The following is a 25,810-nucleotide window of genomic DNA, read 5'->3' on the forward strand; positions in this document are numbered from 1 at the left end:
TACACATGTGTTGGGAGTGGGAGTAGGAGAGCCTGTGGGAGCAGGCTATCAATACATGTCATACAGCATGCGGACTACAGGGAGCTCACCCAGGCATGTGTGGTATATTAGTATGGGTCTGTGTGTATAAATACCAAATGTGCATGCTATTTCCTACCAACTGCTGACATACCTGATAACCCGAGTTTCAACTCTGGGACCCAAATTGTGGAAGGAGAGAAGTGACTCCCACAAGCCATCCCTTGACTTCCACACATGTGGCACGCGACGCCGACACACACGTACACACGGCATGGGATAAATATGTTATCCCATGTAATCATTTTAACCCCCCCCCCCCCCGCAACAGTTTGGAAGCTACAGGGTGAGAAAGTCATTCTGGATGGCCATGACCCTCCCTGGGTCATTGTCTGTCAGGCGTGTTCTGTCTCCCTTGTTCTAAACTTCTGTACATTGGTTCAGCCCCTACCTGACATGGTTCTAGGTCTCCTTCTCTTTTCTTGGTGGGTGGTTCTTACTTAGGGACTCTGGCTGGCCACGTCCTGGTCTCACAGGACAGGATCCTGCCCACACACTCATAGCCCAGGCTGCCTTCTTCAACTCTGTACCCAGTACTTACCGAGGTATAAACTGCTCAGCGTTTGTTGAACGAGCGAGAAGGTGACCAGAGACCCTTCGCCAGTCCTAGTACTGGGCCCAGACTTCAGTGGTGTACTACCTCTTCGCTCTTTGCCACCTGACTCCCAGTTTACCGATGACCCCCCAGAATAAATCAGAATCAGGCAGCCATCCTGTAGACCTTCAGACTCTCATGTATGGGGCTTACAGTATCCATGGAGACCTCACACCTGGCCTCCCAGAGGCCACTCTACCCCATAATGTCTTCTACTGATACCAAATCCACTAGTCTCAGCCTGTTCACAACTCTGTGGTAACCAAGTCACTTAGAAGCCAAAGTCCCAAACGCTCATCCATCCAGGAATGCCCACGCCCCTTCCTCCCTGCTCCCCAACTTACAAGTTCTCTCTTATACCCTTACCTCTGCCAGGATACCCTCCAGGTCCCCATTGCTGTCTTCACTTCCTCAGATACCCTCCACGGATCTGACCTGGGAAAGCCGCCCTGTGCCTTCTTCCTGTCTCCGTCTCCTCATGTGTCACTGCCCCACATGACAGACAACTTTTCCTCGCCCTTTCCCCAGCCCATTGGATAGGAATGTATTGTTCTGTTCCTGTGGGGATGCCAGGACACTTTGAATGGTCCTGACTCATGGTCAGCACTCAGCAAATTCCTCTGAGATGAATGAATGAACATTTGTGAGACGCCTGGCCAAGCGATGCTCGAGCTTTGCATATGAGGCCTCATAGCCATCCTCATCCAGGACTCTTTGGGCCCCACATCCCAGAGGCTGTATACAACATAAAGCTCGAGCCTCTCTATCCTGGGATAGACATCTCTGGGCTGATACTCCACCTGACAACAGGGCAGTCCCTTAGCCACCCACTAGCCCATCACACAACCCCAGCGGTACCTTCAGCAGCCACTGAGTATTATTTTCTAGTATCTTCTCCAACTGGCTCACGCGCTGGGCCCGCTGGGCTCGCGAGTCGGCAACGTGCAGCGTGGAGGCAGGCAAGTCCCCCTGGAGGCTGTTGGAGCCGCCAAAAGCCTCAGGTGCCACAGGCGCCTGCTGGCAGGTATCAGGCTCCGGTAGCACAAAGGTGTAGCTGCACTGGCCATGCTGGACCCGGTGAATCTGGCGGTGCCCACTGGCTGCTGGCCCTGTCTGCTGGGCTGTAGCCACGGTGGCCAGCAGGAGGAGGCCACCTAGCAGCATGGCTGGCTGGCAGAGTGTCCGAGGCCAAGTGGTGGTGGTGAGGTGGTCTTGTCAGAGGTACCAGGGCAGGTACCCACCCACAAGCTAGCCTTTGCCCAGATGTGCAATGCAGCTGGGGCCTGGGAAGACAGACCTGGCTGCCGAATCCTCCTGCTCTAAGTCCTGAGGGCCACAGCTCCTCTGGGCTATTTATACTCAGGGCAGCCACAGCTGCTCGCTTTCCCTGTGAGGCCTCGCCTCCTGCTCCCCCCCAGGCTACTCTGTCCCCTTCCTGCCTCTTCCTCCTGCCTCTGAGGCTTTGATTGTGCAGTGGGGCCTGTCCTCCCTGGCCAGGCTCGAGGCAGCCCATGCACACGCACACGCACACGCACGCACTGGACCACAGCTCATGCAAGACTCCCCGCCCAAGTGGGAAGCATCTGAGTCTCTTCCTCCACTCTCCCCAGCTTTCTCTTCTCTCCACCCTCACCCCTGTCCCCCAAAGCCTGGTTCTCAAGTTTCAGCCCCTCCACCTTCCCCCCTCTGATTCCAAGTTAGGCTTGGAGCACGGGCAGTGACCCCCCTACAGCAGCTTAAGGAGGGCGGGAGCAAGGCAAGGCTGGGGAAGCAAGCGGCCTGGAGACAGAAAGCCTTCCAGGGCTGGAGTGGAGTCCTGTGGGTGCCCAGCGCAATTGGCTCCTGGCCTCCCTTCTCCCCTGGGGCCTAGGGCGGGGGCATTCCGCCCTGTGGTGGCTCTGGCTTCGTGGTGGCGCCAGGATTCAGAAGTCTCCTGGGTAGGTTGTCCCAGGACTTCCTGTTCTGGGTGGTAAGTCTTGGGCTGGGGGAGTATCCTGGCCAGCACCCCTAGAATCAGAGGTGGCTGGCCCTAAATCTTACACTTCTGATGCAAAACAGAGCAAGACCCAGCTCTTGTCTGAGGAATGCATCGGAGTCCTGGCTCAGGGACTGGAAGAATTTTCAGCTTGCTGTTCAAAACCCTGCTCTACCATTTACCAGCTGTGTGACTTTCACCAAGACGTTTTAAGCCACTGTGCCTTGGCTTCCTGAGCAAGAAAAATGCGAGTATCCACTTCCACAGCATGAAAGTCATTGAGTCAGGCCATGCTGTGCAGCGACAGGCTGGGGAGCCATGGTGCCACCTCATTTGCTTGTGTTTCTTCCTCCATTGGCTGCTGAAGTGAAAGCTTGTGAGTGAAGGGATTTGTCGTTGGAGCCATGGCCCCTGGAGGCTGGTAGCTGCTCCTAGTGGTTGCCTTTGAGTCTGTCCCTCAGGGTGCTGGCAAGCCAGCTTTATGGTGGCATTTCTTCTCTTTGGTTTTGAACTCCTGATAATGAATGAATGAATGAACGAATGAATGAATGAATGAATGAATGAAAAAGAGCTCATTGGGGCCTGAGCCTTGGATCAGGCATGAGGCTCCTGTAGGGAAAACAGCTGCAGATGAGGACAGAAGGCAGCATTCAAGGTGCCTGCCTGCAGGCCAGAGCTCAGGGCTGCGGATGGGGCCATGGAGAAGGAAGTACATGAATTCAGAACAGGACCACAGCCCCGTGTGCGTGTGTGTATGTGTGTGTGTGTGTGTGTGTGTGTGTGTGCGTGCGTGCGTGCGTGCGTGCGTGTGTGTGTGTGTGTGTGTCTGTGTGTCTGTGTGTCCTGTACCTGACATCTGACATACAGGTATGTAGACTAAAGGGCAGCTATCATCATAACTATGGTCTGACACGTTTCTTGACCCCAAGGAGGCTTGCGAACCTGCCCCAGAGCAGTTGAGCTATTTGTAAAAGACACGAAGTCTGAACGGCCTTGACCTGGATAGGGGATAAAGAGCAGAGGGCAGGGTCAGCGGCCACTACCTCTCCACCAGCCCCCACACCCATCCCACTGCTCTCTGCTTCTTAACCCTTGCAGCCCTCCCGGCCCCTGCCTGCAGCCGACACAGGAAACTGTGCTTCCACATCCTGTGGGCTGTGGTGTGGCCTCCAGATGACTGTGGAAAGCCTCCTGCGCCGGGGATGCCTTCGACGACGAAGAGACTGAATGAGTGAATGAACACGACATGGCTTTGCTCCCCACACGGGTTTGTCGAATAGACACAGGCCTACAGGACACTGTTAAAACAACTCTCAGCACAAAGAAGAGGCAGTCAGACTTCAAAGAAGAACATCAGAACAGACCAGTAGAGGAGCTGGGTCTCCACTGGACATGTTGGGATGGCTACTTGCTGGCCCCATTAGCTTCAGGACTGCCTTGCTCTCAGGGCCTTTGCACACGTGCACGTGCCACATTCTCTGTCCAGAGCACTGATGCACACCTACTCTGCCTGTCCATTCATCACAGCATCCACAAAGTGACCCCAGGGCTTGGTGGCTGTGAACACAGTAGCCAGCTATCACCTCTCAGGTCAGGAGTGTAGGTGCTCCCTGGGGCTTTCTACTTGTTGTCCCCCACCCACCCCAAGCCCCCCCACTGCATCACGATGGTCGGTCTGACTTTATTTGAAGGCTTCCTCTCTCATCTGTCAGCAGCTGACCTTCTCTAGGTCTCTTCAGAGAAGCCACCAGCATGATGGCTTCAGGTGTCCAGGTTTCACAGGAGGCCACTGAAGGATACAGAAGCGCACAGCTCTTGAGAGCCAGAGGAAGGTCAAACTACCTCTTGCTGTTTGGCTTTGGAAATTATTTCAAGTGTTTCCACCAAGTCGAGCTTAACACGCTATCATGTCTGTTTTTTTTTTTTTTTTTTTTTTTTTTTTTTTATCAAGACAGGGTTTCTCTGTGTAGCCTTGACTATCCTGGACTCACTTTGTAGACCAGGCTGGCCTCTCAAGTGCTGGGATTAAAGGCGTGCACCACCACCGCCCAGCTAACACTCTATCATGTCTTAAATTTCTCAATGAAAGCACAAAGAACTTGGCTTGTGTTGTGTGTGGGAGCCTGGGCTTGCCTGGGAGCCATGATCTCACTCTGCGTCTCTGCCCTGGCCCCACATCCAGCCAGCCTTGCTTTGCCACTGGCCTTTGCACATTCCTTCTTGTTTCAGTTGTGTGTCCTGAGCCCACTGGCCTGTCTGACCTATAATTCTAGTGTCTCGTCTCTGTGGCCCTGGCCAAGTTACATCACTTCTTTGACCCTGTTTCTTCTGTCTAATGGGCTAATATCTACCATTGCTTGATAATGCTTAAAGTTAGAAAAGGGATCCCTGTAGTCAAGATATAGTACTGCTAAATACAGACCCTGTGGTCTGAGGGATTTTGTTAATTGGTACTTAATCAATCTGTGTATCAGATGGAAGGCCTTGGGGAGGTGGCTAGGGCAGGGAAGGGCCTAGCTAGGATTAAAACCCTTGGAAAAGATACCCAGAAAGGCATGTCAAGCCTGGGGTTTGGTCTTTGTGCACATGCACACTGTGTGTGTGTGTGTGTGTGTGTGTGTGTGTGTGCGCACACTATATTAGTATTGAGTGGCATCTGGGGTTACAGAAGTGCAGAACGTTGTCGTCAGATGCCTTTCCAGCTAGCACCTTGCTTTGGGCTTCCTAAAGGAACTCCAGAACAGGCCAGGCATGGTGGCACACACCTTTAATCCCAGCACTTGGAAGGCAGAGGCAGGTAGATGGCTATGAGTTCAAGGCCAGCCTGGTCTACAAAGCAAGTCCAGGACAGCCAAGGTTACACAGAAAGACCTTGTCTTGAAAAACAAACAAACGAACAAACAAGCAAGCAAAAAAGAAGTCCAGAACTGAGAGTCAATAGTTTCTGCTACCTCTCAGCTTGTGTGGACAAGATCGTCTGCTGTCACCATCATAAGGGCTGCTGTCACTTGCTGGGAAGACATGCTTGTCTGTTTCCAAGGTGGCAACTGGGTGCTTTCTTCCACACACACATTAGCCCCACCTCTGTGCTCTACACCTCTGGCTTGAAGTCCAGACTGGTGGCTCTCAGACCCCTGTGGGGCCTGTCTGTCACCTGGCTGGGTTCTCTGGGTTCTGCTACCTCAGTCCTCAAGGCTCCTATAGGAATCTGTATCTGAGACTCACCCCATGGCCATCCTGCACGGTTACTTTCCTTAGCCAACCTACCTTATCCATTCCTCTGCCTTTAATTATTGTTCCAGTGCCCAGACCAAAGTGTCCCCATGAATGCACCCTCATAAAGGCTGGGGCTCAGAGCCAGGCTCAGCACCCCCTAGCTGTGGCCATTCTTTCTGTCTTAGTTACTGGTGTCCCCATCCAAGGGTCAGCTTCACAGAAGCCCAAGAGTTTATTGGTGGGATAAGCCCCACCGTTGACAGGAGCTGGCTCAGGAAAGTCCCAAAGGAGAAACCTGGGTGCCATCTTTCTCCTTCAGGGCAGGGGCAGCAGGAAGTTTCTGTTTGTGGTGCTCTAAGTGTCTTGCCTTCAAGTACAGAAACTGACCAACGCCTGTGTGCACTCTTGCCTTACCAGCATGGAGGCAGAGTATGGAGAATATACTTGGCTATTTAGCATGTTGACCTTTGCTCAAATAGTTTGTCAAAAAGAGAAATTGGTGAGCGATACAACTGAGAAGCTAAGTCTAGCTTCAGGTATGGCTGGATCTAGGTGCTTAGTCAGCCATACCTGGTCAGTCACTTGCCAGCTGATCTTCTTGAGTATCAAGAGCAAAAAGAAGACTAATGTCACCAATCTCAATCCCCAGTGATGATCACCACCTAGCACCCAGTGTCCTGCACCTTCCAGCGGCTCCTCTCACCCACCTTCTTGTTTTTCTTCCTCTGGGTATGAATGAGGGCTGCCACCAGCCTGGCCTCACAGTGCTTGTCACCTTCCAGAGGTCACTGTCTGGGCATCTCCCATAGCACTGGTAGGCATGTGAGGTCCTGGCAGGAAGCTCTGGGGACTACGGTAACCCTGGAGGCTGGTCTGTCGGTGTCCCCAGGGAGGAGGAGCCAGTTTTAAGGACTAGGCACCATGGTGTCCTCAATAACCTCTCACCTAAGACAATAATATGACACATGTTTCTTACCTCCAGTACCCAGCACTAAAGCCCAGAGATGCAGAATACATTACACTATAACACACACACACACACACACACACACACACACACACACACACACACACACACACACACACTCCATAAAGAAAGAGAGAGAGAAAAGAAACCTTTTTCTTTACTATGCAGTTTCAGCAGTGGCTGTTGGTCAACACAGTTGAGTCTTCGAGTGGCCTTGGGTCTCAAGTGGCCTTGGTTTCCAAGGCTGAGAATCCCAGGGAGGGTAGGACAGGAAGTACCTAACTCCCTCGAGCCCAGACCATCAGCATTGTAGCCAGGGTCAAGCAGAAAAGACCTACCCCTTAGTGAGGTACAGGATGAGGAGGTACTGTACCATCTCTTTGTGGTATGCTGGCCGCCCCAGAGTGAGGGAGACATCCCCAGTTAAGTGTCAGCACCAGAGAACTCCAGGTGACCTACTGTCACCAGGGCTGGTGTTGGAAAAAGCTAACATTTTGCACCAAATCGTCCTTCAGCCCCTGTGACACTAAAGGTACAATAGAAGGTAAAATTCTTTCCACGCATGCTCCAGAGAAACTGTCCCAGAAACTGCATTGGCTTTGTCCCAAGTCACCCAGTGTGCCAGCAGCAGCCCAGACAGATGGGCCTCAGACGCAGCAGCCTCTGCGGTCAGTGCACGGGCTCTATGGAAGGTCCTTTTGGCCTCTTTCTCCCTCCTGAGCTCCTGAGCGTTGTCCTGGCCAGGCCAGGACCCTGAGGGTCACAATGGAAGATGTATATCCTTTTGGCCCTGGGTAGCCTGGGCCATTGCCATATCTGTCCTTTCTCAGGCCAGGAGCTCAGCTCCAGCCAGCTTCTGGCTCCCCTCCAGGAGAAGAGGACCAGGCCTGCCAGGTCAGGGTGGCAGTGGGGGGTGAAGATCTATTTTGGAACCTGGGACCCTGCAGAGGCCTGGAGGAGCCTGTGACCCAGAGAACCAACAACTCCTTCTGGATTCTGTTTATTTTCATTTAACAAGCACAGCATGTCCCTGGTGGGAAGTGCTCCCCAGCTGGGCAGAGTCCACAATCAGCTTCATAGTCCCTCCCCCTCAGTCATTTCTACACGGACATAAGTTTCTAGCGATGTTTTCCAAATACGCATGTGCGCGCGCATGCGCACACACACACACGCACGCGCACGTAAGCACTCACCATACACGCAAGTACAAGGCTAGTTTCTTAACCAGTTTTAAATTTTATTTTTACTTATTTGAGGTTTAACTTTCGGGGAAATGCTGTAACAAAACACCCTGCAGCGCACACATCCCTCACTTAGATTAAGAGGCTAATAGTTGTCTTTCTCTTTGAAACGACCGAAAAAGTCCCGGCAATGCAGGCGTGCCTTTAGCGCCTTCACAGAGCTGCTTTGTCTCCATAGATACTCGCAACTGATGCAGCTGCTTCTGTGTTTTCTGAAGGCAGACACGGAGTCTTCTGTGGGATGCGCTTTTCTTGCCCCCTGTTTCCAGCCCACAGTTTCCAGGTCTGTCTAGATTGCTTATTCTGGTTTGGCCTCAGGCCTAGGGTCATTTTCTCTCCTGCCGGGAGGTGCTGCATCCTGTAATTACACCCTGTGTGCCCTCCGCCTTGCAGATGGATGCTGGCTCCGTTCAGAAACTTTTGCTTTTCCTAGTGAATCCGTGTCTCTCCCGCTCCTGAGCCTTTTAGCCCAGAGTATCTGAGGGACTGCATGACCGGTGCCCCTGCTGGGATGTGGCTGGCTGTGTTGGCTACTTCTCACCTGCCACTGGTATTGTCCAGTTTTATCTTTGTGACCATCTGGGAAATGACCTGTGAACTTTTCTAACTCACTCTTCGTTCTTGATGACACACAAAGATCTACTTTCCTCAGCACAGTCTTCTATAATTGTGCTTAGTAGGTGCCTATGCCTCCGAGACTCCAGTGGGAGTTTTCTAAGTGGCCCCCCTGTTGCTGGACAGAGGGTTATTTCTGTGGTAGACCTCCAGCAAGCGCAGAAGCACGTTACCCTCCCATGGCCCCATGCCCTCCGCTCATCCTATAAAGAAGTGTGCTGGCTCTCTTCACCTGTCCTTGAGAATGACTTTGCCCTGAGACTTACTTTGGCCGGGGGGGAACACTTTCAAACAGAGGCACCGCAGAAGCTTGGTTTGGCGTCCTGTCCCGGGGGTTTGCTCTTCCGCTTCCTGAGGCCACCTTGTGAGCGAGGCTGAGCTAGCCTGCTAGAGGACATATGGCCAAGTAGGTCTTCCTGTCACCCCACCTCAGACTGACAGACTAGATCATTCTGAACCATGGAGCCCAAGAGGAGGACTCTGGTTCTCCAAGACACCCGCTCTGGAGGTTTGCGATGAAGCAGCAGCCAAGGCAGTTCTGGCCAGCCAGTCCACAGGCTGTGAGCCTCAGTCTCTGTAACTTGGTGAACGCAGGTATGTCCCCACTGTCCCTGGGATGGAATGAGTGGTGCGTGTAGGTGTCAGTCATGAAGGGATGACTCGATCCCCATAGTTCCTGTCGCTGTCGTGTCTCAGACATGACAAGTGTCTTCTCTATTTCCTAGCATTCTTCTTCATTGTTCTATGCTGAACTGGCTTGTCCGACTAAGTGATCTGGAAGGTGCAGATACGGAAATGTAAACCTGAGTGTGAAGATCTCCCTTGGGCTGAGCAGCCTCCTCTCTGACTGCAGAACAACTCCCTAACCCTACACCTGGCATCCTTCAACGGGCAAGGCTCCCTGTGTAGATGTCACTAAAGATGAAGCAATGGGGCTGCAAGCTATAGGCAACCAGGACCATGGCCACACCTAATGTTTGACTCTGGGTCTCTGCATCTGTTTCCATCAGTTGCTGGAAAAGCCCCCCTGATGACAACTGCTAGGCTCCGGTCTAGAGTATAGCAGAGTATCATTAGGAATCATTTCATTGATCTTTTTTTTTTTTTTCAGTTGTGTTTGGTTCCATCCTAGGTCTCTGGGCTATCCAGTCTCTGGTTCCTGGATCCCCAAGCAGTTTCAGGCATGGGCTCCCTGTTTAGGTGTGGGCCTCAAGTTGGACCGGTCGTTGGCTGGCCACTCCCACAAGTTCTGCGACACCTGTACCCCAGCACATCTTGCGGGCAGGACACATTGTAGGTGGAAGGTTTTGTGCCTGGGTTGGTGTTCCACTGCCTCCACTAGAAGCTTTGCCTGGTTACAGAAGATGGCTAGTTCAGGTGCCGTATCTCCCGTTACTAGAAGTCTTTTCTAGAGTCTCCCTCATAGATTCCAGGAAGTTTTCATTGCACTTGGTTTCTACCTTTCCCCCAAATGCCCCCAAATTTCAGTCCTTTCTCCCTCCATCCTCCCCCTGACTTCTCTTGTTCCCATCCCTCTACCCCCAAGTCTACCTGCCAAATTTATTCCTTTGCCCCTTCCGGGGAGACCCTTGCATCCCCTATTAAACTCTTGTTGCTTGGCCTCTCTGGGTCTGTAGTCTGACTGTCTTTTACTTTACAGCTAATACCCTCTTATAAGGCAGTATATGCCATGGTTGTCTTTCTAGGTCTGGGTTACCTCACTCAGGATGATTTTTTTCTAGTTCCATCCATTTGCATGCAAAATTTCATGATTTTTTTTTTCTGCCTCCAAGACAAGGTTTCTCTGTGTAACAGCACTGGCTGTACTGGAACTCACTCAGCAGACCAGGCTGGACTCAAGATTACAGAAATCTGCCCACGTCTGCCTCCTGAGTGCTGAAATTAAAGGCATGTGCCACTATGCCTGGTGATGTCTTTTTTTTTTTTTTAAGATTTATTTATTTTATATGAGTGCTTTATCTGCAGAAGAGGGCATCAGATAACATCATAGATAGTTGTGAGCCACCATGTGGTTGCTGGGAATTGAACTCAGGACCTCTGGAAGAGCAGGCAGCGCCTTTAGCCTCTGAGCCATCTCTCCAGCCCCAATGTTGTTGTTGTTGTTTTTTTAAACAGCTGAGTAATACTCCATTGTGTAAATGTACCACATTTTCTTTATCAAGTCTTTGGGTGAGGGACATCTAGGTTGTTTCCAGTTTTTGACTATTATGAATAAAGCTTCTATGAACATAGTTGAGCAAGTGTCCTTCTGATATGATGGAGCATCTTTTGGGAATATGCCCAGGAGTGGTAATAGCTAGGTATTGAGATAGTTCCTCAGTTTTCTGCCGTGTTGATTACACGTTTGCACTCCCACCAGCAGTGGAGGAGTGTTCCCCTTGGCCCACATCCTCACCAGCATGAGCTGTCACGTGTGTGTGTGTGTGTGTGTGTGTGTGTGTGTGTGTGTGTGTGTGTTTATCTTAACCACTCTGACAGGTGTAAGATGGAACCTCAGAGTTGTTTTGATTTGCATTTCTCTGATGGCTAAGGACGCTGAACATTTCTTTAAGTGTTTCTTGGCCATTTGAGTTTCCTCTCTCGAGAATTCTCTATTTAGATCTGCATACCCATTTTAAAGTTAGATTACTTGGTTTGTTTGTGTCTAGTTTCTTGAGCTCTTTGTATATTTTGGATATTATCTCTTTGCTGGACATAGGGTTGGTGAAGATCTTTTCCTATTCTGCCTTGTTGTCCCATTGATGGTGTCCCTTGCCTTACTGAAGCTTTTCAATTTCATGAATTTAATTTATTAACTGTCCATCTTGGTGTCTGTGCTGTCCCTCTGCTGCATACAACAAACACACCTCAGTGTCATTTTACTTTTTAAAAAATTATTAGTGTAAGATAGTGAAAAAGAAAACCACCAACTGAGGGAAAATATTTGCAAAAATATATCAGACGGAAGAGTTATACATACAAAGAAACATCCAAATCCAACAATAAAACACTAGAAAAAAACCAGAGGCTACATGGCATGGCTGGTTGATACCAATTAAGGCCAACCCTTATATAAAGAGAAATGGAGGAAGAGGTGGGGGGAAGGTGAGGGGGGAGGTGAGGAGGAGGGGCTGGGAGGAGAAGGAAGGAGAAACTGAAACATAAAATAAAACAAACAGGTAAAATAAACAAAATAAAATAAACTGAATTAAAAAACAGAGGCAAAAGTTTTAAACTCTTGAGACCTTCCCTGTAAATCTGGGCTCTGGGTGACCCAGCGAGGCCTTTTGGTCTTAGGCCCCAGAAAGCCCACAGTGTGCCATGCTTCTAACCCCAGAGCCTCCTGCATCTTCTGCCCTCACTGGCTCTTCCCAGCCCATTTTCTCTCCCAAGAGGCTGCTGCTCAGCTCCTGGGGCCAGTGCAGCGGTACCAAGTGGCTAAGAAGCACTGAGGTTTTCCAGCTCTAGGCCCTCAGGTAGCATCCTGGGTGTTGGCGCTTGAGGCGCTGGCATCTACCATGCTCCCATAGTCAGGGAGGGACACTGACAGGGAGAGATAGAAAGGTCAGGAAAACACTTCCTTGAGGCTGAATGGGTCTGGTAACCATGAACCTCAGTTTCCTTGCCTGTAAAATGGGCCTAGGCCTGGACTCACCAGCCTTACATCGTTTCAGGCAGATGATATTAGATCTATATTCAACACTGTCAGTGCTTGGAGTAAGGGTTGGCGAGAGTCACACTATGGGTGTTGTTATTGTCCTTTGGCCACTAGAACATTTACCAAGGACTTCTTATGGCTAGGACTCTAAGACAGGCCATTCACTCTGTGATTGAGGACAATGCAAGGCTGTTAAGCTAGGTAACACTAGGGATGGCTTGATGGAGCCATACTGAACCTGAGGGACAGTACCCACTCAGTCTCAGTCCACACTACCGGCTCAAGTGGTCTCCACTGAAGTCTAAGCGCCATTGCCAAATTGGTTCACAGCACAGACTCTGTGTGCACTGCCATACTTCTGCGCACCGCGGCAGATGCCCATAACAGTATGCTTCAGGGTCTGGGTTCACACCCATCACCTGTCTCCCAGATGAATGAAACCAGGAAGGCCACTCCACCTCTCACACAACCCCCCAGCTGCTGTAGAGTGTGGCTGGTCCCACAGTCCACAGGCAGGTGCAGCAAGCTGGGCAGAGCACGGGCACCATGGACTTTGGGTAGGCCAATTCAAGCCCTGGTGGCGAGGGTGGGGGGTCGGGGGAAGGGGCGGGGCTAGCTATTCAGATAGACAAATGATTATTCAAAGCTCACCTCCGTGGCATCAGAGGCTTCCTGAAATGAAATCTTGTGGACTCCTAAGTTGCTCCACCCACCTGTTTTCTCCCTGCTTCTCCACTCCCCAGCATTGCTGTTGTAGAGCCCACTCCTTCATCCATTGTCTCCCACCCTCAGAGCGATGGAACCAGACTGGGGCTTCCCAGTGACTAGGCTCATCTCCAACCCTGGGTTTCTCCTATTTTTCTACCCAAGGCCCCCATGTTCTCACACAGGAGCCTTCATGGATGCCCTCAGACCTGCACCCTGATGTGGGACTCAGGCTTGGCTAACCCAGAGCACACACTCCTCCTCCTCCTCTTCCTCCTCCTCCTCCCCTTCCTCCTCTTCCTCCTCCTCTTCTTCCTCCTCCTCCTCTTGGGGCTGTGCTGTCAAACGTCCACTTTCCTGTCATTTTGTATGGCAAGCTCAGCCTGAGAGATGTGGGTGGACATCGGCAGCAGGGGAGACAGTTGCTGCTCAGATCCAAAGGGCAGATGTGTCTGGAGATGGGCCTGCCGGCTTCATCTAGCTTTGAGTGTCCTCCTGGATTGCACACCATAGGCAGGACCAGGGGTGGCGGGCGGTTCCCAGGGGTGGGGTGGGGGGTGGGGTACGGGTGGGGGTTAAGGATTGACACATAGAAAACCTGCTGGGCCATAAGGCTGCACTCTTAAGTAAGAGAAAACTAAACCAGTCTTTTCAATACCACACAGGATTCCTCCTGTGGACAACAGAAAACATTCTGACGGATTCACTTCCTGCCTTCAACAGCCTCTCTCTCTCTCTCTCTCTCTCTCTCTCTCTCTCTCTCTCTCTCACGCTGCAACCACCCTCCACCCCACCCCATGCTATTCAAGTGAGTCCTCCTGGAGCTTGGATGTAGCTCATTGGTAGAGTGCTAGAGTGCTTGTCTATCCTGTGAAGAAGCCCTGAGTTCAATCCTCAGGACCTCATAAGCTGGGCATGGTGGTGCAGGCCTGGAACCTCAGCATTGCAAAGGCGAAGGCAGGAAGATTAGAAATTTAGAGTCATCCTCAGGGAGAATAGCAGGTACAAGGGCAGCCTAGAACATGCAAGATTCTGCCTCAAAACAACAACAACAACAACAACAACAACAACAAAACAACAAACAAAAACAACAACAAAACCAAACCACAACCACAAAGAAAAAGGTTTCTTTCTCTTCTTAGGACAGAATCTCATTTCACGATGGATCCAGTGAGCAGCAGAGATGCAAATGTACCCGACTCCTTGAGTGGTCACCCTAGCTGAGGAGGTGAGTGTGTGTGGACAGTCCCCAGCACAAAATCAGTGAGGGTCATTCCATAGCGGAGTGATATGTGGCCACACTTCCAGTCCTGGGTCAGTGGGGAGAGTGAGCACCTTGCTCCTGGCCTCCATCCAGTTCCTGTGAGAGACCTTGGGACATGGAGGCTCTGGCTTGTGGCTCCTCCAGGCTTTTCCTTTGGGTGGGATCTCCCTGGGGCTAAAGTTCGAGCCATAACACGTGAATCAGATGTCAGGAGACACGAAGTCCTTCTGACCTCCAGGCCCAGCGTTGCCTGGCTTGGCCATGGAATTATACTGGTTTGTCATTTGCTTGTTTGTTTGTCTTGTGTTTGTTTTCCTCCCCAGCCCTTGCGATGATGCTGAAGGCTGAGAATGATTCTTCTCCTCTCTGTGCTCGCTCCCTTTACTCCCTTCACTGCTCGCTTCCCCACACTCCCCTCCCTCACCCGGTCAGTCCTTTCCCCTGTGGAGTTCTTGGGCTAAATGGGCTGAGTTCAAACCTTCCTCTAGCCCCATCCCATGCAGGTGGGTAGTCTTTGGGTTTACACTTGTGACTCTAGGTGTAGGGGTGAGGGGAAGCACCAAATGCCCACCGTGGAGGCCCGGCAATAGCTGCAGCTTGGTTACTCGCTATCTGAACTCTGCCTAGCCAACCTACTGTTCTAAGACCAGGAATGGAAACATCTAGAGAAGCAACACTCGCACCCAGGTCTCCCAGGAGTCATCCCTAACCTGCCTTGTTGAAGGGTGGGTGGGTGGGGGGCTCTGACTGGGCTCCTGTCCACAGACCTCCCTCCCTGTGCTGGCTAATTTTGTGTCAACTTGATATAAGCTAAAATCTTCTGAGAGGAGGGAACCCTAGTTGAGAAAATGTCTCAATAAGATTAGACTGTAGGCAAGCCTGTAAGGCATTTTTAAAATTACTGATCAATGGGGGAGGGCCCAGCCCCAGCCTATAGTTGAAGGTGCCATCTCTGGGCTGGTGGTCCTGGATTTTATAAGAAAGCAGGCCGAGCAAGCCACATGGAGCAAGCCAGTAACCCGCACCCCCTCATGGCCTTTGCATCAACTCCTGCCTCCAAGTTCCTGCCTTGTTTGAGTTCCTACCTCAATTTTCTTCAGTGATGGATTATGAGGTGAAAGTCTAAGCCAAATAAATCCGAATAAACACTTACTCCCCACCCTGGTGTCTTATCACAGCAATAGAAACATTTACTAAGACACTCCTGGTTCAGGGGGCTCACTGGAAGACAGGGAAGAACAAAGTGCCAGAGTTTGGGGGTTGAGTTATGCTGGATACTGGCAAGGGAAGTCAGCCTTTGTGGGGTTTGCCACAAGGCACCCTTCGTTTTCCTCACGTCACCCTGTACCCTCTGCCTGGAGCTGTCGAAGGTGTGCAGAACAGTGATAGCCCAGCCTAGCCCCCTTTCACTGGCATCAGTGGGGAGGGCAGGCAGGCGAGAGGTGCCCTGAGGAGCCCAGATGACCGCTCTGTGAAGCCCAGGCCAGACATTTCTAGAGCCGCCTTCCCACCCTCACCCCCACCTCGACTGCCAGACGGCGCCCCGAGCAGGCAGAGGGTCTGGCGACGAGACAGGACACCAACCGTAACAAGGGTAGTAATCAGGCAGCCACGGCAGCATCCAAGGGCACTGAGGGGCCAGGGCTGGCAAGCTGAGGCCATCCAATCCTGGCTGAGGCAACCGGAAGACTATGCTGAGGTCAGCCAGCATCACAGATGAGAGCACAGGGCCCTGGGTGGGCAGAGCCATCCCCAGGCCCTGCCTTCAGCATTGTCTGTGGGGAAACACCTGGTACCTTTCCAGCCAAGCTCTCAGCAAGAGCAAGATGTGAGGAAACCTTGGACCTCCTGAGGCACATGGCTCAGCAGGGGAAGGCACGGCAGAGCATATAGGCAAGTAAATGCACCTGAGGAGTTGTTGTAGGGGGGTGAGTGGCATGGACACCCTAAGGCACAAGACAAGGAGGCGCCTAGGGAAATCTACTTGGGGACTATTTTTGGTCCTGGAGCTTTGACATTATGGTAAGGGAAACCCCAGGAAGAGGTGGCGAGGAAGCTGCTCTGGGCAGAGGAGGCAGAGGGAGCAGCGGGTGCAAAGGTCCTGAGGTTGGATAGTTTGTCAACATGGAATGGAAGGAAGGCCAGTATGCTGGAGTGGAGAAGGCAGGGGTCCGTGTGACAAAGGCCAGCTCTGGTAGGCGGTAGTGCAAGGCCTTACCTGAAGGCCAGCAGTGAGGGTGTAGGAGGGAGAGTCACCGGAGGAGGCAGGGATGTCTCCTTCCTCTCAGGGTGACAAGCTGGTCCCTCCTCGCCTTTTCTCTCTTGTTCTCATTCTCTGTCTCTGAGGCTGGGAGCTCAGGCCTGAATCCAAGCCCTCAGAACCCAGACTTCTGTCTCACCTTCCCAAAGAAGCTGGTCCGAAAGGGGGAAGTCTGGGAGTCCTGCCCTGACTCACTGTGTGACCTGGGGCTGCCCTGTGGCTTCTTGTCTGTTCAGGAGGGGGCTAGATCCATACCAGGGGGCTGTCTGTCTCTGCGTAGGTCTTTAGCCTGTGGAGTGAGGACAGCCCGGTCTCAGGGTCCCTATGAGGTAGTTGATCAGTAACTGTGGGGGAATTCCCACTCTTTGTCTCTCTGTGGCTGTTGTTAGGACGGCCAACAGGGTAATCATGTAGACCCTGACCCAGGTTCCTTCTTGTTTCAAAGAGGATGGGTGGCTCAGCACTCAGCGTGCAGGAGGGTGGTTTTTGACACTTGGACGCTCAACATAGGATGGAGACCGGTCCCTCCTTCAGGCCCGCGTCTTCCTATTTGTCCTAACGTCTTTCTACCTGGGCCTGGCCTTTCCTCTCTTTCAGGGAGGCACTTAGTCTTTAGGTTCCTGAAGGCAGGCCCTGCTCAGAACAGTGACCTGCCTGTGGGCTCTGTGGCCCAGCTCCATTAAAATGCAATTAAAATGCAGAAGGCACCTCGGTCCAGAGCTCTGGGCTTGGTCTTAATCACTCCCAGACGTCTTGGCTAAATGGCCACCGGCTGCTGGCTGCCCTCATCCTCCACTGGAAGGGACAAATGTGGACCTGGAGCCAGGCTTCAGGCTCTTGGCCAGTGAGTGGAGGGCAGTTGGTCATGGCTCATGAGCAGGGCTAAGTGGCGGCTGGGAGCGCAGGCTGTGGTGGCAGCCAGCATGTGTGGCTCGAGTCGCGCGGCTGTTTTCTGGCTGCAAAGGAGAGAGGGACTCTAGGATCAGCTTCCCCGTCTAGAAAATGGGATGGCAAAGCTCTGTCGGGAGAAGGGCTAACACTCAGTATGCCCACTGGAAGGCTCCAGCCCTCCAGCTCCCCTCCCTCCTTCCCAGCGTTCCCTGTTCCTGCTACTAACTCCCACTGGACACTTGAGGCTCTGGAGAAGGGGCTCCAGGCAGAGTTAAAACTCTGCTCATCATCCACTCCTGGCCAGTTTCCTTCCCATTCTCAGCTCCCAGTTGCCCAGAGTGCTTACTGCACACACTGGCCAGCAGCTGGAACCCCCAAACAGCTACAAGGGCTCAAAACACCCTCATCAAACTTGGGTTGCCCTCCCCTTGTGTGCTCAACACGACTCTTTAAAAAAAAAAACTGATACAACCGTTACTGAGTCAGTGCGAAAAGCTCTGGAAGGGTATAAGTGGTGGGTTAAAACTCTTGCCATGCATTCTGTCCTGGCAGCCCCACTTCCTGCTCATTCCCAGCCCCTTCTGCAGACAGTCTCCCGGGATTCACACTACACACTGGCCAGCAGCTTCCTCTGTCCCCGGAACAATGGGCTCTGCACAGATCCTGTCAGCGCAGGGACTGTGCGTCAGGCTTTTTCACCACCACATAGTTTTCTGCAGCGTGGCCGGGCCACACTGCTGCTGTTCCTAGGCACTTAGGCCATGGCTAGTGTCCTCTCACTAGCAGGGCTGTGGGGGAAGTCATTGCTGGTGCCACTTTGTCCACACAAGCCTGCTTCTCAAAGGGAGCATCCTAGACAGGAGGTCAATGGACAGTGAACTCTTTAATGCCGGAGTCAGCCACATTGCATCGTACTAGGCTGGCAGGCTGGTCTAGACTGCGCCCCAGGGAGCAGTTCCTGACCTCCTACCCCTGACTCTGCTTCTGTGAGTTACTTCTCTTGCTCCTGTGATCGAACAGAAGATGAGAGGCAGCTTACAGGAAGAAGGGTTTATTTTGGTTCATAGCTCAAAGGTACAGTCCATGAATGCAGAGTGACAGTGACCGCAGGAGCATGAGATCATATTGTCGCCGTAGGCAGGGAGCAGAGTCAGGTGAATGCGGCTGCTCTGTTCATTTTCTCTGTTGTTTCATTTTTTTTGTGTGTGTGTATGAATACATGTGTACACATGTGTGAACACTTGTATATGCTGGTGTGTATAGACATGTATGTGTGCTGGGGTACATACACATGTGTATGTGTGTGTTGGGGGGAGAGAGAAAGACACAGAGAGGAGAGGAGAGAGAGAGAGAGAGAGAGAGAGAGAGAGAGAGATGAGACCAGAGGTTAACATTAGGTGCCTTCTTCAATCTTTCTCCATTTTTTTTTTCTTTTGAATCTGGAACTTCAGCTGGACTGGATCATAGGTGTGGACTGCTCAGCTCCTTTCTTTTTTCTTTTTTTTTTAAACTATAGGTTCTGGGGATCTGAACTCAGGTCCTTGGGCTCATGCTCGCCCTCCCCTCCTCTTATCCTTTTGTAAGAGCTTAGCCCATGGGACAGTGCTGTCAACATTCAGAACGGGTCTTCACTTCCTAGTCGCTCTTCCTTGGAGACCTATCTCCTAGTGATCCCCAAACATACGGCTGACAATAAAAACGAGCCATCACACTGGCCTTCCGCAACCTCCCGGTCTCTCTCACCTTGTTGGCTTCCAATTGCTAGAGACGGCTCTTCCTCTGTGGCCTTGGCAAACAGGACAAGGTAGAAACCAGTTCTCACTCCTCTCTCGGGGGACACTGCCTCAAGTACCCATAGAATCTGGGTCCACGGGTGCAAAGGATGGTTAAGGAGTGCTTTGACGTAGTGTTTCTGGAACCAGGTCCCCAGTTCACATCCAGCCTCTGCCATTGGCAGGCTGTGTGACTCTGGGCAAATTACTCAACGTCTCTGAGCCTTGGTGGGGTCCTGAGAAGAGCTAAGCTAGGAGGGGGATCTGGTTCAGATGGCTGCTATGCAATGTAGATGAGAGAGCACACACTGCCTGGATCCTTATGGGATGCTTCAGCTTCTCGTGTGGTCACCTGCCCTGTGGTACAGTGGCCAAGAGGGCAGTGGGGTGGGGGGGGGAGAATGAGTGTTGTGAGGCCTGCTTGCCTTATGGAATCCCTACCAGGAAGGGAACCTGGGGATCTGTGAGGCATAGGGCTGCGTCTAGGCTGTCTGGCCCCCACCCTCACCTCCACCAGAACTCTCTTCATGATCTTTTGTGGGGCTGCTCTGTCCCTGTGGGGAGGGTGGTTGGACCTGGCTGGTACACGAGATTTCCAGGGCTGGGGCCCAGTCCGCAGTTCAGGCTTGATGAGGAGCAGATGTGTGTGCACCCAGGTCCTCTTGCCCTCCTCCCCGCCCTCCTCCCCACCCTCCTCCCTGCCCTCCTCCCCTGCCCTCTCCCCGCTCTCCCCTCGCTCTCCTCCCCGCTCTCCCCTCGCCCTCCTCCCCGCCCTCCTCCCCACTCTCCCCTCGCTCTCCTTCCCGCTCTCCTCGCCCCCCCCGCCCTCCTCCCCGCCCTCCCCCACCACCCTTTTCCACTGTCCTCTCTGCTCAGGGCACAGATTGCTTCCAGATGGGCTGGCCTCTGAGGTCAGGGTCTCCTCAGGGGCAGGGAGAACTGAGGGCCCCTCACTGGTCCCTCGGGCCTTAGTGGATCCCTGAAACAGCACCCAGGGACTTGGCTTAGAGACTTGGTTTCCCCAACTGAGAAAGCATTCTCCATCAAGCTGGGCTGCACAGTGATGTGTCTTGGAAGCAGGAGGGAATAGGTCCCCCGCCCTCGCTGCCCAGTTACAGCCTTTCAGGAAGCAGCTTCTTCTGTTCTCTTTTTTTCTATTTGTTTTCTGAGGGTGTACTCCCCAGCCATAGCATTAAACCTCAGTGTTACAAAGGGACACTGAGAAAAGCAAGCATCCCTGACTCAGGCCTCCACATGCCAGCGCTGCTCCTTTGGGCCACTCTGTGGCCAGTTCCCTGTAAATCTTCCCAGGTGTGTTTTATAGACAAATAAGGAAAGGCACAGATGGTGAGCTTTGGTTTGTACCCATGGGCCTGTACTGTCCTTTGCTGTCCCTACAGAAATCTTTAGAGGCGTATCCCTCTATCCCTCTGGGACACAGCTGCATTCTTTCTGATTGCCAACGAAGATGGTTTTTAAATACACAGAGTTCAGCATGGGCACTGGTCAACCAGAGTGGGCTCCCTCCAGCAGTGCACAGCCCCTGCAGATGTGCGTGGCTGACGGCCACTAGCAGTAGTCTCCCACAATGCTGGTGAGCCAGCATGCCCCCTGGCAGTCTGTAGGTGAGGGGCACAGGTGGCTTCCACTGTTTTCTATTTAAGTCAAAGTTGCAATAAATACCATCTCGTACATTTGTGGGAAGGTAGACAGTACTCTTTCTCTTTGGTAGTAGTCCAAAATGGCCCTGAACTCCCAGTAATCCTGGATCAGGTTCCAGAGTGTGAGGGTCACAGGTATGTGACACTGAACATGTCAGGAGGATAGTTTTTCTTTTCTCTCTTTTATGCATATGCTACCAGCATATGTGCGGAGGCTGGAGGTCAGCCTTGGGTACTGGTCCTCATAGTCCATTTTTTTTTTGAAACAGGGTCTCTTACTACTACTGTGTAGCTTACTTAGCCTGAAAGCTTTCTGGCATACTTCTGTCTCTGCCTCCCATCTTGCCATAGGAGTTTTAGGATTACAGACATGCTACTCTTTCTACCTGGGTCTGTTCTGGGGATCCCAGCTTCATCTTCCCTTTACCAGCTGGACCATCTCTCAACACCTATGGAGAATCATTTTCCAGGAGTAAAACTGCATTTTATATTCATATTAAAACACAAAAGAGCCCGAGAGACAGCTCAGCAAGTAAAGGCACTTGCTACCAAGCCCGAGGACCTGAGTTAAATCCTTGGAACTCACACAGTAGAAGGAAAAAACCTGACTCCTACAACTTGTTCTCTGATCTCCACACATTCGTGTCAATGGCAACACACACATACACACTCATGCACACACACTCACTCATGCCCACACTCATGATTACGCACACTCATGCACAAACACGCTCAATCACAAACACACGGTTACACACCATCATGTACACACTCATGCAAACATTCATGAGTATATGTACTCACACTCATGCACAAGCACACTCATGATTACACACAATCATGCACACACACAAATAAAAAATAAGAAAATAGAAATTAAGAAAAAATAACTCAAGGAAAGAAGAAAAGCTCCCTGTCACCTCACCTCATGCACAAGAGAACCTTGGAGAAAAGAGCCAAGACCTAAGTGGAAAAGCCTAAAGTCACAAATTTCTGGACATAAAAAAAGAGAAAAATTACTGTGACTTTTGGTCAAGCCAAGAAGTTTTAGATAAGACATGAAAACTGGAAACTTTTGAGCTGGGGGTGGTGGCGCACACCCGTAATCTCAGCACTTGTGGAGGCAGAGACAAACGAATCTCTGTGAGTTCGAGGCCAGCCTGGTCTACAAAGTGAGTCCAGGAGAGCTAAGGCTACACAGAGAAACCCTGTCTTGAAAAAAAAAAAAACCCAAAACAAAACAAAAACAAAACCCAAAACCAAACCAAGCAAACAAACAAACAAATAAAACCTGGACACTTTTGACTTAAAATGTAAAGGTTTGGAGCCTATGCTGGTGGCACACACCTATCATCTTAACATTCAAGAGGTGGAGGCAGGGGGACTAGGAGTTCCAGGTCACCCTTGGCTGTGTAGGAGGTTTGAGGCCAGCCTGGGAAACACGAGACCCTGTGTCAAACTAACAAACAACCCCACCCTAAACCAAAACAACAAAATATAAAAGCTCTATTCTAGTAGCATTAACCCTGCTGAGAAAATGAAGAGATAAACCATAGATTAGAAATTGCAGGCAAAGTTACCAAGAAGAGACTCGATATTCTAAGAGCATATATAGGGGGAGGAGGTCTCCCTCAATCACAGACATAGGGGAGGGGAGAAGGGGGGAAGTGGGAGGGAGGGAAGAATGGGAGGAAACAGGGGAAGGGCTAACAATCAAGTTGTAATATGAATAAATTAATAAAATAAAATAAAATAAAAAAAGAAATTGCAGGCAAAGCCAGCACTGGTAAAAAGTTTGCATCTAGAAGACACCTCTTGTTTGTCTGTCCACTTAAACGTCTCTGTGCTTGATCTCTGTCTAAGTTGAAAAAGAAAGGAGAGAAAGCCCTCACACATCAGTAAGAAGAAAGCAATAAAAAAAATGGGCAAAATATTTAAGATACTATATATTTATTTATACTACACTATATTTGTTTAAATGTTCATTTGTTTTTATTCATGTATTAACTTATTACCTGTATGTTGGTGCATTGTATGCGTGGCTAGTGTCTGTGGAGGCTGGCAAAGGGGGCGGGTTTCCCCTGGAATTAGAGTTACCACTACCATGTGGGTACTGGGAACTGAACCTGGCTCTCTGCAAAAGCAGCAAGTGCTCTTAACCACTGAGCCGTCCCTCCAGCCCCAGGAATATTGTGTTCATAAGACATTTTTTTTTGTTGTGACAAGTCCCCTGAGACTAAAGGCAAGCTCCTGTAAAATCAAAACAAACAAACAAACAAACAAACAAAACAAGACAAGAGCACAGGATGAACACCCCCATGCCAAACGGGAAGTGATAGGAGAAAATGGGAGGGAGTGGCCTCGAGCAAGGTGGACACCCACAAAGTGAGCACTGAACCTTGCAGCATCATCTTCCACATCAGGACCACATGCACACTGGTTGGATGTGCGCTCCAAAGCCCTCAGGCGGACCTGCTCTGGGGCCTCACCCATTGCAGCCCACAGAGCTTTTATCTTGCGCTGGTACATGATGCTACCTTTTGCTCAGCAGACACCTCACGCTCTTGTCATCTTCAGCTCCCTGTGATCTCCATCACAGCTTAGGTTTCAGCCCCTCAGCTTTATATGTCACCCTTTCAGGGGCCACCTGTAGGGACGCTGACCCTGGCACACGTCATCTGATCTCCCAAGGCCTTCCATCTGAGTCTAGGTGGGTACTGTGACCCTTTAACTCTAGTTTTTCATACTCTTCCTGAACAAGTGTCACTTGACCAACACCAAGTTCTGACACCAGGGTCAGGGGTCCGCTTGGATCATGGAGTATCGGCCTCCAAGTGCTTGGGCACCGAACACAGCCCAATCTTAGAGAGATGCCTTCCCCAGGTAACGCTGTGTGAGCAGGTGTCCTGCAGGTGCTCTGCTGGCAAGGGAGCTTGTCTCAGGTGACTTTATTCTTTTTTTTTAAAGACAGGGTCTCCCTGTGTAGCCTTGGTTGTCCTGGACTCACTTTTGTAGATCAGGCTGGCCTTGAACTCACAGTGATCCACCTGCCTCTGCCTCACCTGCCTCTGCCTCATGAGTGCTGGGCTTAAAGGTGTGCACCACCACACCTGGCGACTCTTTTATGCTCTTTAAATTGAGTCCCTGCCTCCATTCCTATGGCCATCCTGGCCTTCTCACGACCCACTGGAATTACCCAGTGAGTTCTATGAAGAATGCTCTAGACTTTCTCTAGCCTGTTTGTTTAATGATTTCCTAATTCCTTCCACAAACCAAAGACTCGAGAACCACATGATCAGCTTAGTCACAGCAATGACCCTGATACCAACCTTTTTGTTTGTGTTGTTTGGTTTTTTTCCAGACAGGATTTCTCTGTGTAGGCTTTGCCATCCTGGACTCACCTTGTAGACCAGGCTGGCCTTGAACTTACAGAGATCTGCCTGCCTCTGCCTCCAAGAATGCTGGGGTTATAGGTGTGCGCCACCATGCCGGGTTGCCTGATACCAACTTTTTGTGTTAGTTACTTTCCCTGCCACTGTGACAAAATACCTGCAGAAGTGTAACGGGTCCCCAGACCTCCGCACAACTGATGCCATGATGGAAATACCATGCAGGCCATAAAACTGCAGGCAAATAGCTCCACCTGCTAGAATGAAAACAGCCCTAATCCCTCAAAGTTCATACTTCTGGGAAAGCCTGTACATGTACTAACTTGGTGCTTTTTTTTCTTCTTTTTCTGTAGCTCTGCTTCTGGCTAACTGTTCTTGTTAACTGAAGCATGTTAGCCCAGAACGTGGGGTTTATGCTTAAAAGTTTACTCTGAGAAAGGCCCAGTGCTACACTGGGATCCTGACCATCCACTGTAGTCATCTGGCAACTAATAAAGACTTTTTATTGGTCTAAACCCAAGTCTGAGTAGTCTTGTCTGGTGGATACTCACAACAGCGACAACCGGAAGGAGGAAGTCACTTTGCTCAAGGCTTTGGAGATTTTCATGCATTGAGGTGGGAAAAGTAGAGACGCTCAACTCATTGTAACCACAGTGGAAGAAGCTTGGAAGGGGAGGAGGGCGAGGGAGAGAGGGGGACAGACAGACAGACAGACAGACAGACAGACACACACACACACACACACACACAGAGCAAGAATAGAGAGAAGAGAGAGAGAGAGAGAGAGAGAGAGAGAGAGAGAGAGAGCGCCTGCACTTCTTCTGCTCCATCTGGCCCACACTCAGGGCGGTGCTCCGCCTTGGCTAATCATCTCTGGAAATGCCCTTATGGGCACGAGATATGTGCTATGTCCACTTCCCAGGCCGTTCTTGAGTCACAACTCACCATCGCAGGCACTAATAGATGCCGGTAATGAGTACGCTCAGGAGAAGAGAATGCAAAGTCAGTCAGCAGAGAAATGTGATTTAAGATCACAGTATTTGAATGGCTATAATTAAAAATAAGCATATTTTGAACATTTTAAATTACATTTTATTTACGTTCTCTCTCTCTCTCTCTCTCTCGTGTGTGTGTGTGTGTGTGTGTGTGTGTGTGTGTGTACGTGTGCACACATGCACCATGGGACACTGTGAAGTCCAGAAGACAGCTTGTGGGAGTGAACTCTCCACTTCCATCATAGAGGTCCAGACGCATGCTCAGTGCTGCTGAGAGCCCATGAAGAATGGTTACAACTGACTTCAGAGAGATATGTGGCCCAGCAGCGGCTCAATTTGCTCCTCTGTAAAATGGCTCTTCCTGTGTTGAGCTGTTTGAGAAGGAGACTGCAAAGCACAGAGGTGGTGTTCAGAGAACCGGTGATCTGGCAGCTCCACACAGCCTCCCTCCGTCTGTTCCCCCCTCCCTTTCTCCATCCCTCCCACCTTTCCTTTCTCCCCTAGTCTTTTTCTTCACATTGACTGTGA

At 51.0% G+C, this 25,810-nt stretch overlaps 2 protein-coding genes across 2 annotated transcripts in view; one reads left to right on the forward strand and one right to left on the reverse strand.

Annotated features, from left to right (window-relative positions):
• The window catches only part of Angpt4 (angiopoietin 4), a gene marked incomplete at its 5' end in the record, with an annotated part of 34,842 nt that extends 32,954 nt beyond the window's left edge, over window positions 1-1,888 (reverse strand). The window contains one exon of the mRNA XM_051144815.1: window positions 1,532-1,888. Within this exon, the coding sequence (XP_051000772.1) occupies window positions 1,532-1,888 (357 nt within the window). The remainder of the gene's footprint in view (window positions 1-1,531) is intronic.
• The window catches only part of Snph (syntaphilin), a 714,025-nt gene that overhangs the window by 402,087 nt on the left and 286,128 nt on the right, over window positions 1-25,810 (forward strand). The window lies entirely within an intron of this gene.

This window comes from Acomys russatus, chromosome 4, assembly GCF_903995435.1.
Source record: "Acomys russatus chromosome 4, mAcoRus1.1, whole genome shotgun sequence".
Lineage (NCBI taxonomy): Eukaryota > Metazoa > Chordata > Mammalia > Rodentia > Muridae > Acomys > Acomys russatus.